At 34.6% G+C, this 22,746-nt stretch overlaps 2 protein-coding genes across 6 annotated transcripts in view; one reads left to right on the top strand and one right to left on the bottom strand.

The window, feature by feature from the left end:
• Positions 1-22,746, bottom strand: part of LOC141380918 (serine/threonine-protein kinase pim-3-like) — an 85,650-nt gene that overhangs the window by 32,536 nt on the left and 30,368 nt on the right. The window lies entirely within an intron of this gene.
• Positions 5,303-13,498, top strand: LOC110438404 (serine/threonine-protein kinase pim-2-like). 5 transcript variants are annotated; one of them, XM_073942921.1, is made up of 10 exons: positions 5,303-7,222; positions 8,552-9,174; positions 9,430-9,799; positions 10,454-10,636; positions 10,816-10,913; positions 11,018-11,068; positions 11,209-11,590; positions 11,674-11,850; positions 12,065-12,194; positions 12,286-13,498. In XM_073942921.1, exons 1-10 carry the CDS (start codon positions 7,006-7,008, stop codon positions 12,293-12,295), a joined length of 2,241 nt encoding a protein of 746 aa, XP_073799022.1. In that variant the 5' UTR covers positions 5,303-7,005; the 3' UTR covers positions 12,296-13,498. The 5 variants fall into 5 exon arrangements, with proteins under 5 accessions (XP_073799022.1, XP_073799023.1, XP_073799024.1 ...); XM_073942922.1 differs by having other exon boundaries at positions 9,535-9,799; positions 12,286-13,491; XM_073942923.1 differs by having other exon boundaries at positions 8,552-9,024; positions 9,535-9,799; positions 12,286-13,490.

Raw genomic sequence — 22,746 nt, 5'->3', positions numbered from 1 at the left:
AATACTTTATTTGATTTATTCATCTAAAATATGCTATATTCTGCATTTTACAGCGAAATAGCGAATTACTTTTCTGTGAATGAACAATGTTAATGTTAAATTGTTTTCACGATGCGTCGTCGGCCATATTGGAGGGTTACGGCTTAAACAATGACAATTTGCTGATTATGGCTGCTAAAAATCACTAATAAATTGGTCAAACGACGTAAGAAAAAACAAATTTAGAGTAAAGACTGCCAGAAATTATAACTTAAAGTTGACCACCCAATCAGTTCTAATTAACTTTAGGGCGCAATTGTTCATTCAACACCTCGGGATGGATTTTAAGAAACACCATTTTACTGAGTGCACATTGGATGTACACTTCAAAACAGTGGATTGTTTGTAAAATAGTGAATGAATGTTGGGAATGAAGCCGTTCACTCAGATATTTTAGCATAGTGGATAAGTAGTAATATTGGTACAGTCGAATCTGTAATTGTCACTGTATGATCCTCATGCAATGAGCTCCTTTTGCGAGCACTAGGCATGGGATGATAACCGTTTTTCACCAAAAATGTTTGTAATACCGTTCCTATGTGTACGATTTTCTATCTACTTTTCCCCCTTTTTTAGGATATCAGTATCTTCAGCAGAAAAGACATTAACATCTCTGGAGTGTTTTATTTATATAAAAGACCACACATCTTTTTTCACTCTTAATGTAATTTGTATTGTTAATGAAAATCAAATGGACCCTTTTAACAAGATTGATGGTCATCAGCATCTCAAATCCTTGAAAGTTTTTAATATTTAAATGCAACGTATGACATTTTAACATTTCACATCTAGCTAATGATTGTTTATAAAGCTTGTTTGGCATGCTGTCCCGGGAGAGAGCCCTGGGCTCATAAGATCCTTGAGCCCGGGGCTTCCTCCTGATTGCAAGGCGAGAGGGGAGTTTGAGCTCAGGTAGATCTTGAGAACTCTCCTGGTGCAGTACAAGGTTATTATAGTTAACGAAAATTAACAAAAAAAACGAAAACTAAAATGTAAAAAAAATTGTTAACTAAAATAAAATAAAAGCGAGTTTTTTCAAAAACTAGAACTAACTAAAACTGTATAGTGTACATACAAAACTAACTGAAACTAACTAAAATGATAGCAAAAACCTCCTTCATTTTCGTGTTTGTAAATGTATTTAATACATAATCTTACTGTAGGCCTTTTAGAAGTAAATATAATCCGTGCGCGGGTGTTTGTGTTTGACCCTTTCGCATCTCAGTGTCTGCTGCTGCCATTGGCCAGATTGAGCCGGCTCTCCTCCAGTCATCCTCGCTGTTGCTCCCGCGACAAAAACAACGCGTGGACATGACAGCAGCACGGTGACAGCTTTAAATAGAGACTTAAAAGTATTACTTTAACATGTTTGTGCCCAGTTATGGGTTTTATTTCTGTATCGCGATCGAGAACGAATCTTTTTTACCGGATCTTCTAAGTGAACCGGTTGAACTAGTTCACCAAATCGAACTGAATCATTTGAAACGATTCGCGTCTTCAGAAAGCACTTGTCTACCAACTATTTACTTTATAACAAGCCTAATACCCCTTTGACTCTAAATAATCCAATATATACTCTCATTCAGTTATTAACGTTACATTGAGAAGCGGTGAACCGATAATACTGCGCATGCGTGATTCAGTGAACCAGCCCTCAGCCTGCTGTGTGACTGAACTGAACTGGAACAGCAGCGCGGGTAAACCGAGGGCTTATATGAGAGCATCTGGTGAAAAACGTAAGTTTATTTCATATCAGACAATCGTAATGGAATTTAAATAAGTGAATCATGATTCAGTCGGGTTGCAAAACTTTACTGTAAGACTTTTCTGATCATTTTAATTGACTGAAATTACTATTGCTGACTACATAATGTTGAGTCCTAACATCCGTGTTAAAAATCTGAAGTTTTCATCATCAGGCCCGGATTAATAATTCAGAGGCCCCTGGGCACAATGTCTTGAAGGCCCCCTATCGCCGCACCCCATAGTTGAATTAAAAAATAAGATTAATATATTTGTTAAATAAAATTAATTTATAATGTATTGCCCACATTTTTTAAATAATTGATATACACTACATATATTTCTAGTTTACAAAGATTTAACTTATTTTTAAAGCATTTAAAGCACATTTTGAAAAAAAAAAAAGTACTAATACAACTAGGGGAAATTAATGGATTTTAATATACTTGTTCAAGTTCACTGAAGCAGTACTAAAATTTATATTTAAGGTATTTTTGATGTATAACTTCTACAAACTTATAATGCACATGATTTGGAGAACACCTCTCCAATCCGGTTCTAGGAATTTGAGTCCTCCATAATACACACACTTATTAATGATTCCCATTTGTCTTTCTTGTGATGAAAAGTAGGCAAAATCTAAGTGCGGACGGGGCCCTGGGCCTGTGCCCATAATGCCCATAGGTTAATCCGGCCCCGTCTATCACTACTGTGTGTCTAACTTGAGGATGGGTAGATGGTTGTGGTAGATGATAGTGTTCATGTGTTCTCTGAATACATGTTTAAAAAAATGTGTGGCTGAGTTGTTATTATACAATATTTATACTGTTGATTTTGAATCTTGTACCTAACAAATATCCTCATTAAGAAAAAAATTGAAACTAATACTGAAACTAATAAAAACTAAACTAAAGCTAAGACATTTTTAAAATATAGAAACTAATAAAAACTACGAAATCTGCCTCTAAAACTAATTAAAACTAACTGAATTTAAAAAATAAAAAGTCAAAACGAAATAGAAACTAAAACTAATGAAAAATCCAAAACTATTATAACCTTGGTGTAGTAGCTAATGAACAGATAGTGATTGCTCTTAAGAGATAACTACTTACTAGGAGCATGTCTATAGTGCCGATTTGGATTAGTCAAGTAACTTAAGTTGCTTGTTTTTGGACAGTGGAAGGAAACCGGGGAACCAGGGGGAAACCCATGTGAGCACGGGGGAAAGTGTAAACTCTACACAGAAACGTCAGCTGGCTTGGTAAGGACTAGAACCAGTAACATTCTTGCTGTGAGGCAACAGTGCTAACCACTGGGCCACCGTGCCACCCATCTTGGAAAGGAGGAGGAGTAGGGGTGGAAGGGGGGATCCTTCAAAACGAAGATGGCTGTCATATGGAACTTTGGGTATTTATAGTGGCTGAGGAATCGTCTGATTGGTAAATTATACATTGGATAATGCTGGACCGGCCGCAAGCAATCATAACAAGTGATCTACTCGAAATTAATTTATTAATTAACTTTACTGATATGCATTTATGAATGTATTATATAATCTTTGTATCAAATTACTAAAAACAAATTACGGCTTACGTGAGGTGTTTCTAATTAGGATTACAATTAGGATAAACTTTATTTGTCCCTGAGAAGAAATTTGTCTTGGGCAAAAAGGTGCTACAACGTTGCTTTAGGCAGACAATAAAATAAATAAAACAAACAAAACAATTAAGAACAAACTATTAATAACATACATCCTTTACAGAATAAGACCATATTTGAAGTTTATGGCCCCTGTTTAATTTGTTCCCCAATTTCTGTTTAACAGAGAGCAGATTTTTTTAACACATTTCTAAATATAATAGCTTTTACTACATATTTATCAAGACACTTCTATACAGATTAAAGTGACATTTAAAGGCTTAACTAGGTTAATTAAGTTAACTAGGCAGGTTAGAGTAATTAACTAAGTTATTGGATGGTTTGTTCTGTAGACCGTAGCTTAAAGAGGCTAATAATTTTGTCTTTAAAATGTTTTTTTTTTTTTTTTTAATTAAAAACTGCTTTTATTCTAGCCAAAAATAAATCAAAATAAGACTTTCTCCTGAAGAAAAAATATTACCAGACATACTGTGAAAATGTTCTTGCTCTGTTAAACATCATTTGGAAAATATTTTTAAAAAGAAAACAAATTCAAAAGAGGGCTAATAATTCTGACTTCAACTGTATAGCTGCATTTTAGGGCTGGGAAGTGATTCAACTTTATTAGAAAGTTTATTTCATTGGAAAAGATATCATTCATGATAGAATTTTATTTCTAAAGTTAGTTATTCTATAAATGTACAAAAAGGTTTTATATTAAAAACAAATAAGCTTGAATATTTAAGAAAACTGAAGTTCCTGATCTTATTTGATTATTTATTTTAATTTGTAACCTTATACTAAACAAAATATGACTTTAGATGAACAACAAATTACACTGTATGCCGCATTTCACAGTTTTATATTGAAATTATTATAAATATTTCTCAAGTAACATCTTCTCACAGATATAAAATATATCCCAAGTAACTTAAATATGAAAATATAAATATGTAAACAATTTAAGCAAATATCAAACAGTTTTTTCTTTAAAAAGTAAAAAAAAGTAGTGATGTCGCCTTACAGCTAGAAGGTTGCTGGTTTGAGCCTCAGCTGGGTCAGTTGGCGTTTCTGTGTGGAGTTTGCATGTTCTCCCTGCTTTAGCGTGGGTTTCCTCTGGGTGCTCTGGTGTCCCCCGGTTTTTTTGTGATTTGATAGGCTAAAATTGTCCGTAGTGAATAAGTGTGTGTGGATGTTTCCCAGAGATGGGTTGTGGCTGGAAGGGCATCCGCTGCGTAAAAACGTGCTGAATAAGTTGGCGATTAATAAAAGGACTCTGATGAAAATGTATCAATAAATGAATTACCCATACCGCTCAGCCCTACTGCATTTATTTATTGCAGTAATCGAAATAATACCTGGTCATTTCTGTCATGGAAACATATAATGTGTGTACATTTATTATCAGTGTGTTACTGAAATGCAACCTGATTATTTATTTACTGTACTCTGTTAGCACTTACTGTAGTTATTATAAAGCAAATGTCTGTGAACACTTTCTATGTATCCCTTCTCATCAACTGATCCAGATTTTCCTTCTGTGACTCAAACTCACCTGCAAAGTATTTGTAGGCCGAGCGCTTCAGCAGAGCTCCACAGCAGAAGTCCAGTAGCTTGATGTCCTGGGACTATGTGGAGATCAGCAGGTTCTCTGGCTTGATGTTTCGGTGCAGGACGCCGCAGCACCAGCACTTTCTTGGCCAGACGCTCGTCCAGACAGCCGTTCTCCTCACAGAAGCTCTGGAGATCTTGGCAAGGAGCCGGACACTCCAGGATCAGGACGTAGCGTCTGGGATGGTCAAACCAGTCCAGCAGCTGCAGGACACTGGGGGAGCCAGGAGCTGAAGTTATGCGGGTCATCAACGCCACCTCCAGCGGCAGCCGACCCTGACCGTCCTGCGAGACAAACCCTCCAGTATATCCGGGACTGAATCAAACACTGCAAACACAACAGATTCACACCAAAACATACAACTTCACACCTTCCTGATTGTGACACATGAGATTTACTGACAGCAACATTTCTAAAGCATGTCTGAATGAAGGTGGGAAGAAAGGCTCTTACTGGCAGTCCATCAGACCTGCCACAGGACCATTTTAGTACAAAACAACTGATATTAAATATTTATTGTCACAACTGATTGTCATTCTCTAATTGTCTTTAATTGTCTAATTAACTGATTTCTGAAAATAACTGTCCGATAAAGGCTTTACGACCGGAGAATGCGCTAATCCCGTCCAAGGTTTTGAGGCTGTTTACACCTGCTCACTTCATTCGTTTCATTCTGATCTGATAATAATCCGACACACTCCAAACGACACTGGACAGGTCTAATTAATGTATATATATTTTTTTTACACAAAATGAATTAAATTGAAATAAATGATGACCTGGAGAAAATCTGACCTGCTGTTTAGAGAAACACCTGTAGATGTGCTTTTACAGCCAAACACACGTAAAGTGCAAAATAAATAAATACATATTTACTAAAATAATAAAACATGTGTTCTGACTTTCCTTTATCTAACAAAAAAGTCAACTAGTCATGTTCAACTACACGATCTTTAGACTAATATGAAGCATTTGTCTTAATTCATTTCGTTATTATTTTTCTTTCACTTTATTCGTTTTATGTTTTATTACACTAAAATGATCAAATTAAAATGTTCAATTAATATCAAATGGCAGCATTACTATACAGAGATGCAGCATGCTCCTGTAGTCCTGTGAAAAGAGATGAACAATGAAAGAAAAATTTATTTCAAAGGCAAAGAGGTTTGTTTTGGGGGTTTTAGTATGTTATAAAAAATAATTGAGCATAATGGCAGTAATCTCAAAGCTTGTCTTGTTCTGAATGAAGCACAACGCCTCCTGTAGCCTGCATTTGTTTTACTTGTTTAACACAAAACGGGGAATAAAAAGTGTCCAGCACCAAAATCCTGCATAAATCAATACGTTTTAAATAGAGTTTTATATAATAAGTAAAATCCACTGATAATGATAATATTTTAGCGATAATATTTTAGCTCATAGATGAATTTCATTATCAGTGAATTTTACTAATTTACAAGAAAGGCATAAAAAGTGAATTAAGGACATTATTTTAATTATTACTGTTTTAATGTTTTATTATTCAGATGGCCAATGTCTGTCTAGTGAGGTTATTTGTGCATAATTTAAGGCCTATTTTAGCCCAACCCTTCATATTTCTTATTCAATCTTTTATATTTGAAACACTGAAGTCCACTTATTATTGACTGTGATATACAACTTTAATACATGTTTGTAAATGAATTGATAAATACATTTAATACATGTTTGTATGCTTTATTAGTAAAAGATAATAAATGGTGCTGCTCACTGCAGTTTATACTGATATTTCTGATAGCAATTTAATAATAATTGCTTAAGCTTTCATCACTGTATATGTCACGCTTTATCTGTTACGAATTTATTATCTGACAAAAACAGCAACTGAGTATTAGGGCGAAACAAACTTAGGCGATCAGAGCGCCAACTTGGATCACCCCGCGCACCTCACCTTACTGATGACGAATAAATAGAACGAGAAGAATGCCGTTGCCATGGCCGACAGAATTCCTCAGAGTGACAAACGATCGAGTACAGTGAACAGTGATTTAATGACTTTAGCGATTTGTTTTGCATCTCAAACAGAAAATAATATGTCAACTGTGTTTTTTACTCGAGAAAATTTGATCACGCCTGTATTTGTCAACAACTATCATCAGAGTGACTCGATGGCTTCTCCTACAACTCCTACCATGTCGAGAAGCCCAACAGGTGAGATGAGAGTTTACAAAAACGGTGTATTCTCACCTATTATTTAATAAAAACTATAAAATAATAATATATCGTCATATAACGCAACTTACCGACTTAACAGGCAAATATTCAACCTCTCGTGATTGTTTCGTGTAGTTATGATATTGTGTATTTTCTGACTTTGTGATTGAGGCCTGCTGTCTGTCAGTTTATGTATTGACATTCTGGCTTTTAAGTTTCTCCTTTCCACTCTACAGAAATTGTGCCTTGTTAAAGTTTCTGATAAAAAAAAACATTCAAATATTACTTTAATTTAAACTCTATGTGTAGACCTGCACAGTAATTTTCTTAGTTTTTGATGTTGTGGAGGAATATTTGTTATATTTGAGCAAACTGAGTGAGAATGTTATATTTAAGTCTTTTATTTGTTTAAGCAGGGATAAATTAATACAATTGAGGGAAAGTTGGTTTTACATTCACACATTCTGACTTTCTCCTTTAAAATATAATAACAGAAATATTGTTTCAAATTCTAAATGGGGAAATCATCATAACACCCAACGACTATCATTCTACAATCTTGTTTACAGTCAATTAATTAGTGATAATGTTGATTTAAAGTCTTACTTACATGCGTTTTCAGACCCAATATTCAAATTAGCATGGTAAACAACTTAGAGACCGGTAAATGAACAAATGTGCAAATATAAACCCAACTTTACATCCATAATAATAAATGTCTACAGCTCTGTTTCTGTAACTGAAGTTCTGGAGCAAGACTTCTCTTTTCATTTGGATTTCAAAGACTGATTGTTAAATGTTTAAAGTTATAATTTACTCACAGATTTCTTAACTGAAGATCCAGAGCGAGAGAAATTGTTCACTTAAGTTTGACGATTGCTAATGGAAAGCTGAAAAAATGTGGATTAGTTTTTTTGTGGTGGAGAAGTGGTGCTTGAGGAAGAATGAAGATGTAGATGTGGCACCCACTGACAAAAATTAAAGAAATAAAAGGCTTCATAAATTTGATTAAACATTGTGATGGTGATGTTAAATAGCTCAAACTATAACTGTAATAAAATATTCTATAACTCAGAATATTGACTCAAAAATGAGTAAATGGATGACTGACTATTTATCAGGTTGTGTTTGTCATTTCACATCATAGAAATGATTTAATTAATTAATTGTAGTTTACAAACATTTTCTATTATAATTGTACTTTTATTGTTGTTGTTTCTTTTGTGTGATTGTCTTTTATATGTTCAATTTTCAGCAGTTTGTCTATTTTAAACCTGTGGATTAATGAGTTTTCTAATATTTCCCTGTTCATTTCCTTTACTTTAGAAAACCCAGAGAAACGGAGGAAAGGGAAAAGAGTCTCTGCTTTCTTTAAGAGAGCATGGAAGGCTGCAAAGCGCCCTTTCCTTAGCTGTGACCGGAGCAGAGTGGTTCCCTTTGAACCACAGTCGGATGTCAATGATTTCGAGCATCTGCCTGTTCCAGGTCCCTCCAGGACCGTCACAGCACATGCAGACCTTGAGCCGGTGTTGCTGCCAGGCCAGGTCTGTGAAGAACCTCAGCCGTTGAGTGTTCCGGGCCCCTCCAGAATCAAGCAAACAGCAGAAGTGCCAAATGCAGATCCGGCCCGTCCTGAGTCCTCAACGGCCCTCACAGGTCATGTTGACACTGAGCAGATGCGTCCGCCAGTCCAGGTCTGTGACAGTCTTGAGTCGTTGGCTGTTCCTGGAACATCCAGGATCAAGCCAACGACCATCGCAGATCATGTTGACCCTGAGCAGATGCGTCCGCCAGTCCAGGTCTGTGAAGATCCTCAGCCGTTGAGTGTTCCGGGCCCATCCAGGATCAAGCAAACAGCAGAAGTGCCAAAGGCAGATCCGGCCCGTCCTGAGTCCTCAACGGCCCTCACAGGTCATGTTGACACTGAGCAGATGCGTCCGCCAGTCCAGGTCTGTGACAGTCTTGAGTCGTTGGCTGTTCCTGGAACATCCAGGATCAAGCCAACGACCATCGCAGATCATGTTGACCCTGAGCAGATGCGTCCGCCAGTCCAGGTCTGTGAAGATCCTCAGCCGTTGAGTGTTCCGGGCCCATCCAGGATCAAGCAAACAGCAGAAGTGCCAAAGGCAGATCCGGCCCGTCCTGAGTCCTCAACGGCCCTCACAGGTCATGTTGACACTGAGCAGATGCGTCCGCCAGTCCAGGTCTGCGACAGTCTCGAGTCGTTGGCTGTTCCAGGACCTTCCAGGATCAAGCCAACGACCATCGCAGATCATGTTGACCCTGAGCAGATGCGTCCGCCAGTCCAGGTCTGTGAAGAACCTCAGCCGTTGAGTGTTCCGGGCCCCTCCAGGATCAAGCAAACAGCAGATTCGGCCCAACCTGAGTCCTCAACGGCCCTCAACGGTCATGTTGACACTGAGCTGGTGTGTCTGCCAGGCCAGGTCTGTGAAGATCCTCAGCCAATCAGTGTCCATGGCCCCTCCAATACTAAGAAAATGACGGGTGCAGATTCGGCCTGTCCTGAGTCGCCTCCGTCTGTTCAAGACCCCTCTAAAATTGATGGGACTGATGGTGAGTCATCCTGAATTTGGTTCATTTTATTTCTGCCATTTGTTTTTTTTTACGCTTTGTTGTTTTTAGTTTATAAATCAGACAGTGTCATTTGTTGTACTGTTGGTTGTGTATTAATTAATACAGTGCTAAACATATATGAGTACACCCCCACAAATCTCATTTAAATTCATATTTTCTATAGGATGCTTTACAATATTATATTTGTGCATGTACATTAGTTTAGTCAGTACTAAAGCCAAATCTGGAGCTTATCTAACAAAATCACTTACAATAATGGTTCAAAAATTAGTAGCCCAAATGTATATGTTAGGAGAAAATATTCAATTTAATTTTCCAAAATAGCAAAAATCAAAGAGAAAAAAAATATATATAGACAATTTTGTTGAAATTTGTTTTTTGTTTTGCACAGATTTAATTGTATTATCTTTCCATTTCTAAAAATGTTCTGTGACTAAAATATTAATTTAATAAATAAATCTGTTTAATAAATCTGTTTTGTTCAAATGCACCAATATATATTACCGATAATCACTGAGAAATGGATAAAAATATTCATTTTCAAAATGGCGTGTACAGCATATATGAATATTCTGAGCACTGTAGCTGCAGCTCTGTTCATGGAGATGTTTCTGTTTGTTGTCTTCATTTTAGAAAAACCCAAGAAAGGAAGGAAATGGAAAAGAGTCTCTGCTTTCTTCAAGAGAGTATGGAAGGCTGCGAAGCGTCCTTTCCTGTGCTGTGACACAGATGTAGTCCAGCGTTTTACGCCACAGCCTGAGCCCGAGCTCGAGTCAGACCCAGACCTTGACTCAGAATGTCTGCCAGGCCAGGGTGGTAAGTCATCATTCTGTAATTCGTAATTAATATAAATTAGTAATCAGTTTACTCCTGCAATTCTGATAAAAGTTGCTGCTTTTAGATCATTGCAATACATTAAGATTTGAAGGACAGGAGTCATTTATTTGATCCGATTCATACCAGACAATTCTAATAATTCTCCCTGCTTTTTTCAGGATTTGATCTGTCCCAGTTTGAAGTCGGAGACCTGATTGGAAAAGGAGCCTTTGGCGAGGTGTATGTGGCATCTCACAAACGCAGGAAAAGAGTAAAGGTAGAGAACTATTATTTAAATTCAGTCAACATTTTCCTCCTGATTATTAAATATAAATCATTTGTTGGCTTTAATTTAATTTGTTGTTGTTGTTTTTTTCGCAGGTTGCCCTGAAGTGTATGATGAAGAGTCAAGAGGACCGTTATCTGGACGTTGTAAGTTGAATAATTCACACAACAGTGAAAATGTGCCGAGCATTTACTCATCCGTCATTTGTTTTGAACACATGAATGTCGGGCTGTGGAGTTAATTAAAATTCATTTAACATTAATGGAGAAATCTGTTTTCTTTCTAGGATGGTCATTCCACACCTGTGCTTGCGGAAGTGGCAATGATGCTTAGGTTGATGAATGCACCGCGATGTCCAAACATCATCAGATTACACGACTGGGTTGAGCTTGAGGACAACTTTGTTCTCATTCTGGAGTACGCAGAGTCATGCCAGACCTTGCTTCAGTACATCAAAGATACAGGGGACATTGAAGAAAACCAAGCACGCCGGTTAATGCGTCAGTTGATCCGAGCCGTAATGTTCTGCACCGAGCGTGGAGTTTTCCACGGTGATATACACACGGCGAACATCCTGGTGACTCTACCCCGATTAGAGCTCAAATTGATCGACTTCGGTTGTGCTCAGCCAATTACCCACAAGCCTTTCAATAAAAGTGACTATCGAGGTGAGTTGGCATTTAGTGATAGTTTCTTTGTTCACCGTATTGTCTTATGAAATGACTGAATTCTGGAAATGTCTCTCTTACAGGAGCTGGACACGGCATGCCACCTGAGGCTTTGAGGGGTCGTGTATTCCATGCTAACCCGGCATACGTCTGGACAATAGGCATCATGCTGTATGAAATAATGCATGGACGACTGGCCTTTTGTAACAGACAGTCATTAATGTTTGGCTCCATTCAGATAAACCCCAGATTATCCACAGGTAAGCAGACACCTCTGAACAATCCCAGCCTCAGTGACAGAATAACACATGTCAGTCATAAGTCAAATGGATTAAATATAATGCTCACAGGACCTGTAGATATTAAAGTCACTTAATTGTGGATGTTTTGTAACATTTGATGTAGTAAGATTTAAAGACGTTCATGAATCTTGAGTATGCAGACGTATTTCACACTCTCTGTGCCACTTTTCAGCATGCGTGGACCTGATTTCCCAGTGTTTGATCCGTAATCCAGTTCAACGGCTACAGTTACATCAGGTTGAAGAGCACTGCTGGTTCAATTCAACGACCCCAAATCCTGTGAAGCAGTTCTTCAAGAGAAGGTAGAGGAAGACACAGAGTTTTATTTGACAGCCCTTCATATTACTGCTTAAATAGCTTTGTGTTGTTTCTGATTGTTTTTCTCCATTTTAGAAAACACTAAAGAAGCGAGGAGGAGGAGGAGAGCACCATTTCCAGACATTTCACAAGACTGTTAAAGTTATTAATTACTCCCTCATGTCATTCCAAACCCCTAAGACCTCACTTTTCCTCAGTGTCAGTTCATGACGTGTGTTGATGAGAGCTCTGTCCTGCGCTGTATGTGTGTCGCACTGCTGACGTTGACCTCAGATGTGCCCACGCTTTGTTTAAATGAGAGGAAGTCGCGCAGGCCTCTGGGTTAAACACCAGCAGTGCGACACACATGCAGTTAAGGACAGAACTTCTGAAGTCATTATTTCTGTTTTATTATTTTTGTGTTTTTCTGTCTGCATAAAAGAAGTTTCGCTTCAAAATGACAGCTCTAGCTCCAAACTCCCTGACACCTTTCTTCATCTTCAGAAAACAAGTGAAACTATTTGAGATGAAATGCGAGAACTCTCTGATCCTCCGTAAACCACAAAGATGAAGAAATGTTTAAATCCCAGAAAACTTCATCAAACCATGAGAGCTCTGTCCTGCGCTGTACGTGTGTCGCACTGCTGACGTTTACCTCAGATGTGCCCAAGCTTTGTTTAAATGAGAGGAAGTCGCGCAGGCCTCTGGGTTAAACCTCAGCAGTGCGACACACATCCAGTGCACTGTGCTCTTCTGAACGTGTGGTTTGAGGGTCAGAGAGCTCTCAGATTTCATCTAAAGTTTTCATTTGTGTTCTCAATATGAAGTAAACATGAATTTGAACTAAGGACATGAGGTCAGTAATTAATGACAATAATGGTGATTAATGGTGCCTAGACTGCAGCTCCGCACAAGACGTTTGGCCAGAGGAGAAATGGTCGTGCCCAACTGAGCCTGGTTTCTCTCGAGGTTTTTTTACCTTCACTTTAGTCAATTGGTGAAGTTTTGTTCCTCGCCACTGTCGCCGATGGCTTGCTTGGTTTGGGACTTGTGGAGCTGCGCTTCGATGGATTTGCTCTTTAGTGTTTGGACTTTCGGCAGTGACAATTAAACCACACTGAACTGAACTGGACTGAACTGAACTGAACTTCAACTCTGAAAACTGGACTGACAATTTAAACATATATGAATCTGGTGTTCTGTCATAAGAGAGAGAGATTGTTAAGTGTTCAGAATATTTTGTAATGAATTGCTTGTATGTATTGTTAATAATTCAAATAAAATCATGTGAATCAAACTGAAGTTCTGATCATCATTTCTGTGAGTTTTCTAAATCAGTGGTTCTTATACTGTGGTACGTGTACGACTAGTGGTACGCGGAAGAATGAAATATGTCAAATATATGCTACACACATTTCATAATTTATCAATAATTATGTATAATGTGCCATATATGACATATAGGCTATATTTCTGTAATCTGCCACATTTAACTGTGCAGAGTTGTAGCTGCTTTACTGGGCCTACTACGCTACTGTATTTCAATACTGCTCATTTTTGGTGGTACTTGGAGAGAAATTTTTTTCTGAGGTTGTACTTGATGAAAAAAGTTTGAGAACCACTATTCTAAATGACTCCTTACTCAATTAAAGAGATAGTTCTCCCTAAACTTTTTACTCAAGCGCTTCCAAACCTTGAGTCGGGCCAGACAGAATCTGCGGACGTTTTTTGCTATTTCTGCTGAGAATTTTGGTAAAAATCTGTGGATTTCTGTAGAATTATTTTGGGAGTATCCAGCGGAGTGTCATAACTAAAACCTTAATATATGAAATAAAAAGTAATAAATTACTGAATATAAACTGAATAAATTCAATTTACACATTTACTCCAGTAAATAAGCAGAATTAATGATGGGCTAAAAATCTGCAAAAATCTGCGGAATTCTGCGGAAAATCTGCAAAAATCTGCGGAATTCTGCGGAAAATCTGTAAAAAATCTGCGGAATTCTGCGCGCGCAGATTCTGTGTGGGCCTACATATGAGTTTCTTTCTTCTGTTGAACACTAAAGATACTTTAAAGAATCCTGAAAATCTGTAACCACTGACATTCATAGTAGGAAAACAAATACAATGGAAGTCAATAGTTACAGGTTTCCAGCATTTTTTAAAATACCTTCTTTTGTTTAAAACAGAAGAAACTCATAGTAAGGGCTGAGTAAAAGATGACAGAATATTCATTATTGGGTGAAGGAATCTCTTTACTGAATCAGTAGTGCCATATACTGTTTACTATGATTTAACACATTTATGGAGCCTGTTTAGCCAAATGGACCCACAGAGAATGTTTTACTGTTAGACAATATGTTGTTTTATATTACAATATCATATACTGATACAACAAATAATTCCCCCCCTGGTACAGTCAAGATTGCAGACTAACTTTTGAGACTAAATTGTTCAAACTTTGACAATTTCAGTTTAAAGCAACAGTTTAGACTCGAGTAACTGGACTGTGTTTGACGGCTTTTATGTATACGGCTCCAAGAGAAGTTCCTGTAGAACTAAGGTCTACTTGATGCCAAGCAGATACACTGCATAGATCAAACATTGGGAACACAAGCAACTCTGGGTTCAGGCCTGTATTGACCTTATCCTAAAATGCGGAAGTGCACCTGTTTTCGCGATTGTCTTAGAACTTTGTTTCAGTCGCCTATGGGAGAAATGACTAGGAATAATAAACGGCAAAAAAGGGTCAAACTACTTGCTCTACAAACAAATGTTTGCATGACTATACAGACCAAGTAGAATAATATAACAAGGAAATATCAGTTTGCAACATCAAACAGCAAAACAAGCAGTTTTTAATGACTAAAAATGAATGAAGTGAATGAGACCGGAAGTCTTGTTCCAAAAAGATTCAAATGGCAGCGCCCGCTCGTCCACAGAGAATAAGGTGAATAGTCTCATAATGACCTCACTGTGGTTCCCCCCACAGTCCAAACACATGCGCTATAGGTGAATTGAGTAAACTAAATTGGCCGTAGTGTATTTGTGTGAATGCAAGAGTGTGGGTGTTTCCCAGTGTTGGGTTGCGGCTGGAAGGGCATCCGCTGCATTAAACATATGCTGGATAAATTGGCGGTTTATTCCCCTTATTAATAAAGGGACTAAGCCGAAAAAAATGAATAAATAAATGAATGAATGAATGAATGAATGAATGAATGAATGAATGAATATGCTGTTCTAATTAGGATTACGATTAGGATAAACTTTATTTGTCCCTGAGAAGAAATTTTTCTTGGGCAAAAAAGTGCTACAACGTTGCTTTAGGCAGACAATAAAATCAGTAAAACAAACAAAACAATTAAGAACAAACTATTAATAACATACATCCTTTACAGAATAAGACCATATTTGAAGTTTATGGCCCCTGTTTAATTTGTTCCCCAATTTCTGTTTAACAGAGAGCAGATTTTTTTTAACACATTTCTAAATATAATAGCTTTTACTACATATTTATCTAGACACTTCTATACTGATTAAAGTGACATTTAAAGGCTTAACTAGGTTGATTAAGTTAGGCAGGTTAGGGTAATTAACTAAGTTATTGCGTAGCGATGGTTTGTTCTGTAGACCGTATAGCTTAAAGGGGCTAATAATTTTGTCTTTTTTATTAAAAACTGCTTTTATTCTAGCCAAAAATAAATCAAAATAAGACTTTCTCCAGAAGAAAAAATATTACAAGACATACTGTGAAATGTTCTTGCTCTGTTAAACATCTTCAACTTCAACTGTACAGCTGCATTTTAGGGCTGTGAAGTGATTAAACTTTATTAGAAAGTTTATTTCATTGGAAAAGATATCATTCATGATAGAATTTTATTTCTAAAGTTAGTTATTCTATAAATGTACAAAAAGGTTTTATATTAAAAATAAATAAGCTTGAATATTTAAGAAAACTGAAGTTTCTGTTCTTATTTGATTATTTATTTTAATTTGTAACCTTATAGTAAACAAAATATGACTTTAGATGAACAACAAATTACACTGTATGCCACATTTCACAGTTTTATATTGAAATTATTATAAACATTTCTCAAGTAACATCTTCTCACAAATATAAAATATATCCCAAGTAACTTAAATATGAAAATATAAATATGTAAACAATTTAAGCAAATATCAAACAGTTTTTTCTTTAAAAAGTAAAAAAAAAGGAGTGATGTCGTCTTACAGCTAGACGGTTGCTGGTTCGAGCCTCGGCTGGGTCAGTTGCCAGTGAAGAGTGAAGAGGACAGGTGAAGAGGACAACTGAAGAGGTGAGATCACCGGTTTTCTTCTATAAGTTTACAGAAGGAGTAATGATTGTAAAATTCATATGTGTTTATGGATTTGTCCCTTTTTTCCAGCGAAGTGAACGAGCAACGTTTAATTTTTGTTTGCATTAAGTTAGCCTAATTAGCCCTCCATACCTAACCTTAGATTAGCGTGCTGCTCTACCGTTACTGTGATTTACTTTCTGGTATTAATTAAAACAAGCTAACAATATTTTTTTTTGAATATTTAAATCTAGCAAACGTAATTAAACGCGACTAAACTTGCCCTCTAGCTAATTTAGCGACCTTTTTTCTAATAATTTGTTTTTTAGCATGTATTATGTCAATTTCATTTAAAGACACGCCAGAAATGTGGACCAAAACAGCACTAGTTTAAACACAAGACAGTAGGTTATTTGAGGTGTTAACTTAACTACTGTGAATCGCTGCAAAATTCAACTAACGTTAGTGATTTCATTATTTATTCTGTTAAATATGTTGGCATCATCACAGGTTTATTAATATCATTTATATTTTAACCTCAGGTCATCATCACTAATTTATTAATATGTTAACCTCAGGTCATCATCACTAATTTATTAATATATTTAATATGTTAAACTCAGGTCATCATCACTGATTTATTAATATATTTAATATGTTAACCTCAGGTCATCATCACTGATTTATTAATATTATTAATATGTTAACCTCAGGTCATCATCACTGATTTATTAAAATTATGAGTATGTTAACCTCAGGTCATAATCACTGATTTATTAATATTATTAATATGTTAAACTCAGGTCATCATCACTGATTTATTAATATGTTAACCTCAGGTCATCATCACTAATTTATTAATATATTTAATATGTTAAACTCAGGTCATCATCACTGATTTATTAATATTATTAATATGTTAACCTCAGGTCATCATCACTAATTTATTAATATATTTAATATGTTAACCTCAGGTCATCATCACTGATTTATTAATATTATTAATATGTTAACCTCAGGTCATCATCACTGATTTATTAATATGTTAACCTCAGGTCATCATCACTAATTTATTAATATATTTAATATGTTAACCTCAGGTCATCATCACTGATTTATTAATATTATTAATATGTTAACCTCAGGTCATCATCACTGATTTATTAAAATTATGAGTATGTTAACCTCAGGTCATAATCACTGATTTATTAATATTATTAATATGTTAAACTCAGGTCATCATCACTGATTTATTAATATGTTAACCTCAGGTCATCATCACTAATTTATTAATATATTTAATATGTTAACCTCAGGTCATCATCACTGATTTATTAATATTATTAATATGTTAACCTCAGGTCATCATCACTGATTTATTAATATGTTAACCTCAGGTCATCATCACTAATTTATTAATATATTTAATATGTTAAACTCAGGTCATCATCACTGATTTATAAATATATTTAATATGTTAACCTTAGGTCATCATCACTGATTTATTAATATTATTAATATGTTAACCTCAGGTCATCATCGCTGATTTATTAATATTATTAATATGTTAACCTCATGTCATCATGACTGATTTATTAAAATTATGAATATGTTAACCTCAGGTCATCATCACTGATTTATTAATATTATTAATATGGTAACCTCAGGTCATCATCACTGATTTATTAATAATATGTTAACCTCAGGTCATCATCACTGATTTATTAATATTAATATGTCATCATCACTGATTTATTAATATGTTAACCTCAGGTCATCATCACGGATTTATTAATATTATTAATATGTTATCCTCAGGTCATCATCGCTGATTTATTAATATTATTAATGTGTTAACCTCAGGTCATCATCACTGATTTATTAATATGTTAACATCAAGTTGTTATCACTGATTTATTAATAATAATAATAATAATATGTTAACCTCAGGTCATCATCCCTGATTTATTAATATTATTAATACGTTAACCACAGGTCATAATCACTGATTTATTAATGATAACATGTTAACCACAGGTCATCATCACTGATTTATTAATATTATTAATATGTTAACCTCAGGTCATCATCGCTGATTTATTAATATTGTTAATATCTTAACCTCAGGTCATCATCACTGATTTATTAATATTATTTATATCTTAACCTCAGGTCATCATCGCTGATTTATTAATATTGTTAATATCTTAACCTCAGGTCATCATCATGGATTTATTAATATTATTAATATCTTAGCATCAGGTCATTATCACTGATTTATTAATATGTTAACCTCAGGTTATCATCACTGATTTATTAATAATAATAATAATATGTTAACCTCAAGTCATCATCACTGATTTATTAATATTATAAATACGTTAACCACAGGTCATGATAATTGATTTATTAATATTATTAATATGTTAACCTCAGGTCATCATCACTGATTTATTAATATTATTAATACTTTAACCTCAGGTCATCATCACTGATTTATTAATAATATGTTAACCTCAGGCCATCATCACTGATTTATTAATATTAATAATATCTTAACCTCAGGTCATCATCACTGATTTATTAAAATGTTAACCTCAGGTTATCATCACTGATTTATTAATAATAATAATATGTTAACCTCAGGTCATATTCACTGATTTATTAATATTATTAATACTTTAACCACAGGTCATAATCACTGATTTACTAATGTTAACATGTTAACCACAGGTCATCATCACTGATTTATTAATATTTTTAATATGTTAACCTCAGGTCATCCTCACTGATTTATTAATATTATTAATATGTTAACCTCAGGTCATCCTCACTGATTTATTAATATTATTATTATGTTAGCCTCAGGTCATCATCTCTGATTTATTAATATTATAAACTTGTTAACCTCAGGTCATCATCACTGATTTATAATTATTATTAACACATCATCATCACTGATTTTTTAATATGTTAACCTCAGGTAATCATCACTGATTTATTAATATTAATAATATCTTAACCTCAGGTCATCATCACTGATTTATTAATATGTTAACCTCAGGTCATCATCACTGATTTATTTATAATAATAATATGTTAACCTCAGGTCATACTCACTGATTTACTAATTTTAACATGTTAACCACAGGTCATCATCACTGTTTTATTAATAATATTAACATGTTAACCTCAGGTCATCATCACTGATTTATTAATATTATTATTAATATGTTAACCTCAGGTCATCATCACTGATTTATTAATATTATTAATATGTTAACCTCAGGTCATCATCACTGATTTATTAATATTATTAATACGTCATCATCACTGATTTATTCATATGTTAACCTCAGGTCATCATCACTGATTTATTAATATTATTAATATGTTAACCTCAGGTCATCATCACTGATTTATTAATATTATTAACATGTTAACCTCAGGTCATCATCACTGATTTATTAATATTATTAATACGTCATCATCACTGATTTATTAATATGTTAACCTCAGGTCATCATCACTGATTTGTTAATATTATTAACATGTTAACCTCAGGTCATCATCACTGATTTATTTATAATAATAATATGTTAACCTCAGGTCATATTCACTGATTTATTAATATTATTAATACGTTAACCACAGGTCATAATCACTGATTTACTAATGTTAACATGTTAACCACAGGTCATCATCACTGATTTATTAATATTTTTAATATGTTAACCTCAGGTCATCCTCACTGATTTATTAATATTATTAATATGTTAACCTCAGGTCATCATCACTGATTTAATAATATTAATAATATCTTAACCTCAGGTCATCATCACTGATTTATTAATATATTTAATATGTTAACCTCAGGTCATCATCACTGATTTATTAATATTAATAATATCTTAACCTCAGGTCATCATCACTGATTTATTAATATGTTAACCTCAGGTTATCATCACTGATTTATTTATAATAATAATATGTTAACCTCAGGTCATACTCACTGATTTACTAATTTTAACATGTTAACCACAGGTCATCATCACTGTTTTATTAATAATATTAACATGTTAACCTCAGGTCATCATCACTGATTTATTAATATGTTAACCTCAGGTCATCATCACTGATTTATTAATATTATTAATATGTTAACCTCAGGTCATCATCACTGATTTATTAATATTATTAATACGTCATCATCACTGATTTATTCATATGTTAACCTCAGGTCATCATCACTGATTTATTAATATTATTAATATGTTAACCTCAGGTCATCATCACTGATTTATTAATATTATTAACATGTTAACCTCAGGTCATCATCACTGATTTATTAATATTATTAATACGTCATCATCACTGATTTATTAATATGTTAACCTCAGGTCATCATCACTGATTTGTTAATATTATTAACATGTTAACCTCAGGTCATCATCACTGATTTATTAATATTATTAATACATCATCATTACAGATTTATTAATATCTTAACCTCAGGTAATCATCACTAATTTATTAATAATTATAATATCTTAACCTCATGTCATCATCACTTATTTATTAATATGTTAACCTCAGGTTATCATCACTGATTTTTTAATAATAATAATATGTTAACCTCAGGTCATCATCACTGATTTGTAATATTATTAGTACGTTAACTTCAGGTCATCTCGGATTTATTAAAATCATCTTTTAAAAATCATACATATACACACACACACACACATAAATATATGTGTGTGTGTGTTTTACATAAAAACAAGCAATAAATATTTTGTTCAGACTTCCTTAACTCTTTAAAACCTAATAAACTTTTTAAGTCTGTTTAAAGCTGAAGTTTTAAACACATTTTAAGGATTGAGCTTCTAGATTTTAGTCTTGTGTAAAACCATTTCAGATTTACTAGGCCCAGCAGCACAAACTCTCTTATGGCATGGAAAAGTAGCAGTTTTTGGAGATGTTATAGTGTTTTATTAAACCTGATGTGTTTTATTGCAATATTAACATAGTACAAACTTTTCAGCCTGTTGTCTTGTCCCTTTATCAAGAAGTCAATTTATCAACTAGAAAATGAAAATCTAGCATCTTTTGTAATTTTGTATAACAAGCAACTCGTGATTGCAAGTAACATTATTGTTTGTTTGTTTTTCAGAAGGAGCATTGAACAAGATAAATGTGCAAAACCTGGGCCCTGAATCATGCTTTGATTTGGCAACTCATTTCTTGGAACCTCTCGCAGTTGATGTTTTCTTCTTCCTTTCTAGAGGACTGCCTGAAATAAGCTTAGTACACAACTAAGGTGGTAAACAAAAACAAAACTCAGATTACGTTTTTACAATTAGAGTTTTATTTCATTTTAGACAGTTGTTCTATTGTAAATGTTATGTTCTAAACTGATATCAGATATTCTGTACAAAATAAAATTAAAAAAAACGTTTGTTTTCTTTGCGTTTTCTTCTTGGTTTAATAGCAAAACTGACATCTAGGGTCAGTTCTTCGTACGTGGATTACTCAGCTGGATTTGGATAATGACGATTCGACACGATCCAGGATCGTTTCGTTCTTCAAAACTGATCCGAGAGTTGTTGTCATAGCAACAGTTCTGGTAGCTCAAACCTGGTCGGGAGCAGGTTCAATTAATATAAACAGGATTAGATTGGGTCAGTTCAAGCAAAGATAATACAGAAAGAATGTACCAGATTCTGACATTCTTACAATAGTGGTTATATACACTTGGGAAAATAGTAAATAATTTTTAACTATATATATATATATATATATATACACACACATATACATACACACACAACAGTTCTGTCTGGATTTTGAATTGGCTGATAGCCGTGATATATTTAAGTAATTTAAGCATCCGTACTACTTTTTTACCCTTTGTGTATAACTCCGCCCACATACAGCAGACACTACAGTTTGACAAATATTATTGCTGTTACACAACAAAATATACTTTTGAGGCTTTTTTTAGTCGAGAATGTAGTTGTTTTGATTGCAACTATGCAGTTTATTTGCAAGGATAGTGCTTATTTTAAAATATTTACAATTTCTGAGAGACAGCTCGTCGGCGACAGTTGACGTTTTCTATCCACAAGATGGCGACAGAACCGCATAATAAGTCCTTACGGCTGTTTCACACCGCAAGCGAAAGCAGTGCGTGAGCAGCGCGTATGTCGAGCAGAAGCAGCACGCAGATGTTTGCCTTT

The sequence above is a fragment of the Danio rerio genome, chromosome 25 (genome assembly GCF_049306965.1).
Source record: "Danio rerio strain Tuebingen ecotype United States chromosome 25, GRCz12tu, whole genome shotgun sequence".
NCBI lineage: Eukaryota > Metazoa > Chordata > Actinopteri > Cypriniformes > Danionidae > Danio > Danio rerio.
This window is presented reverse-complemented; position numbering and strand designations above follow the sequence as displayed.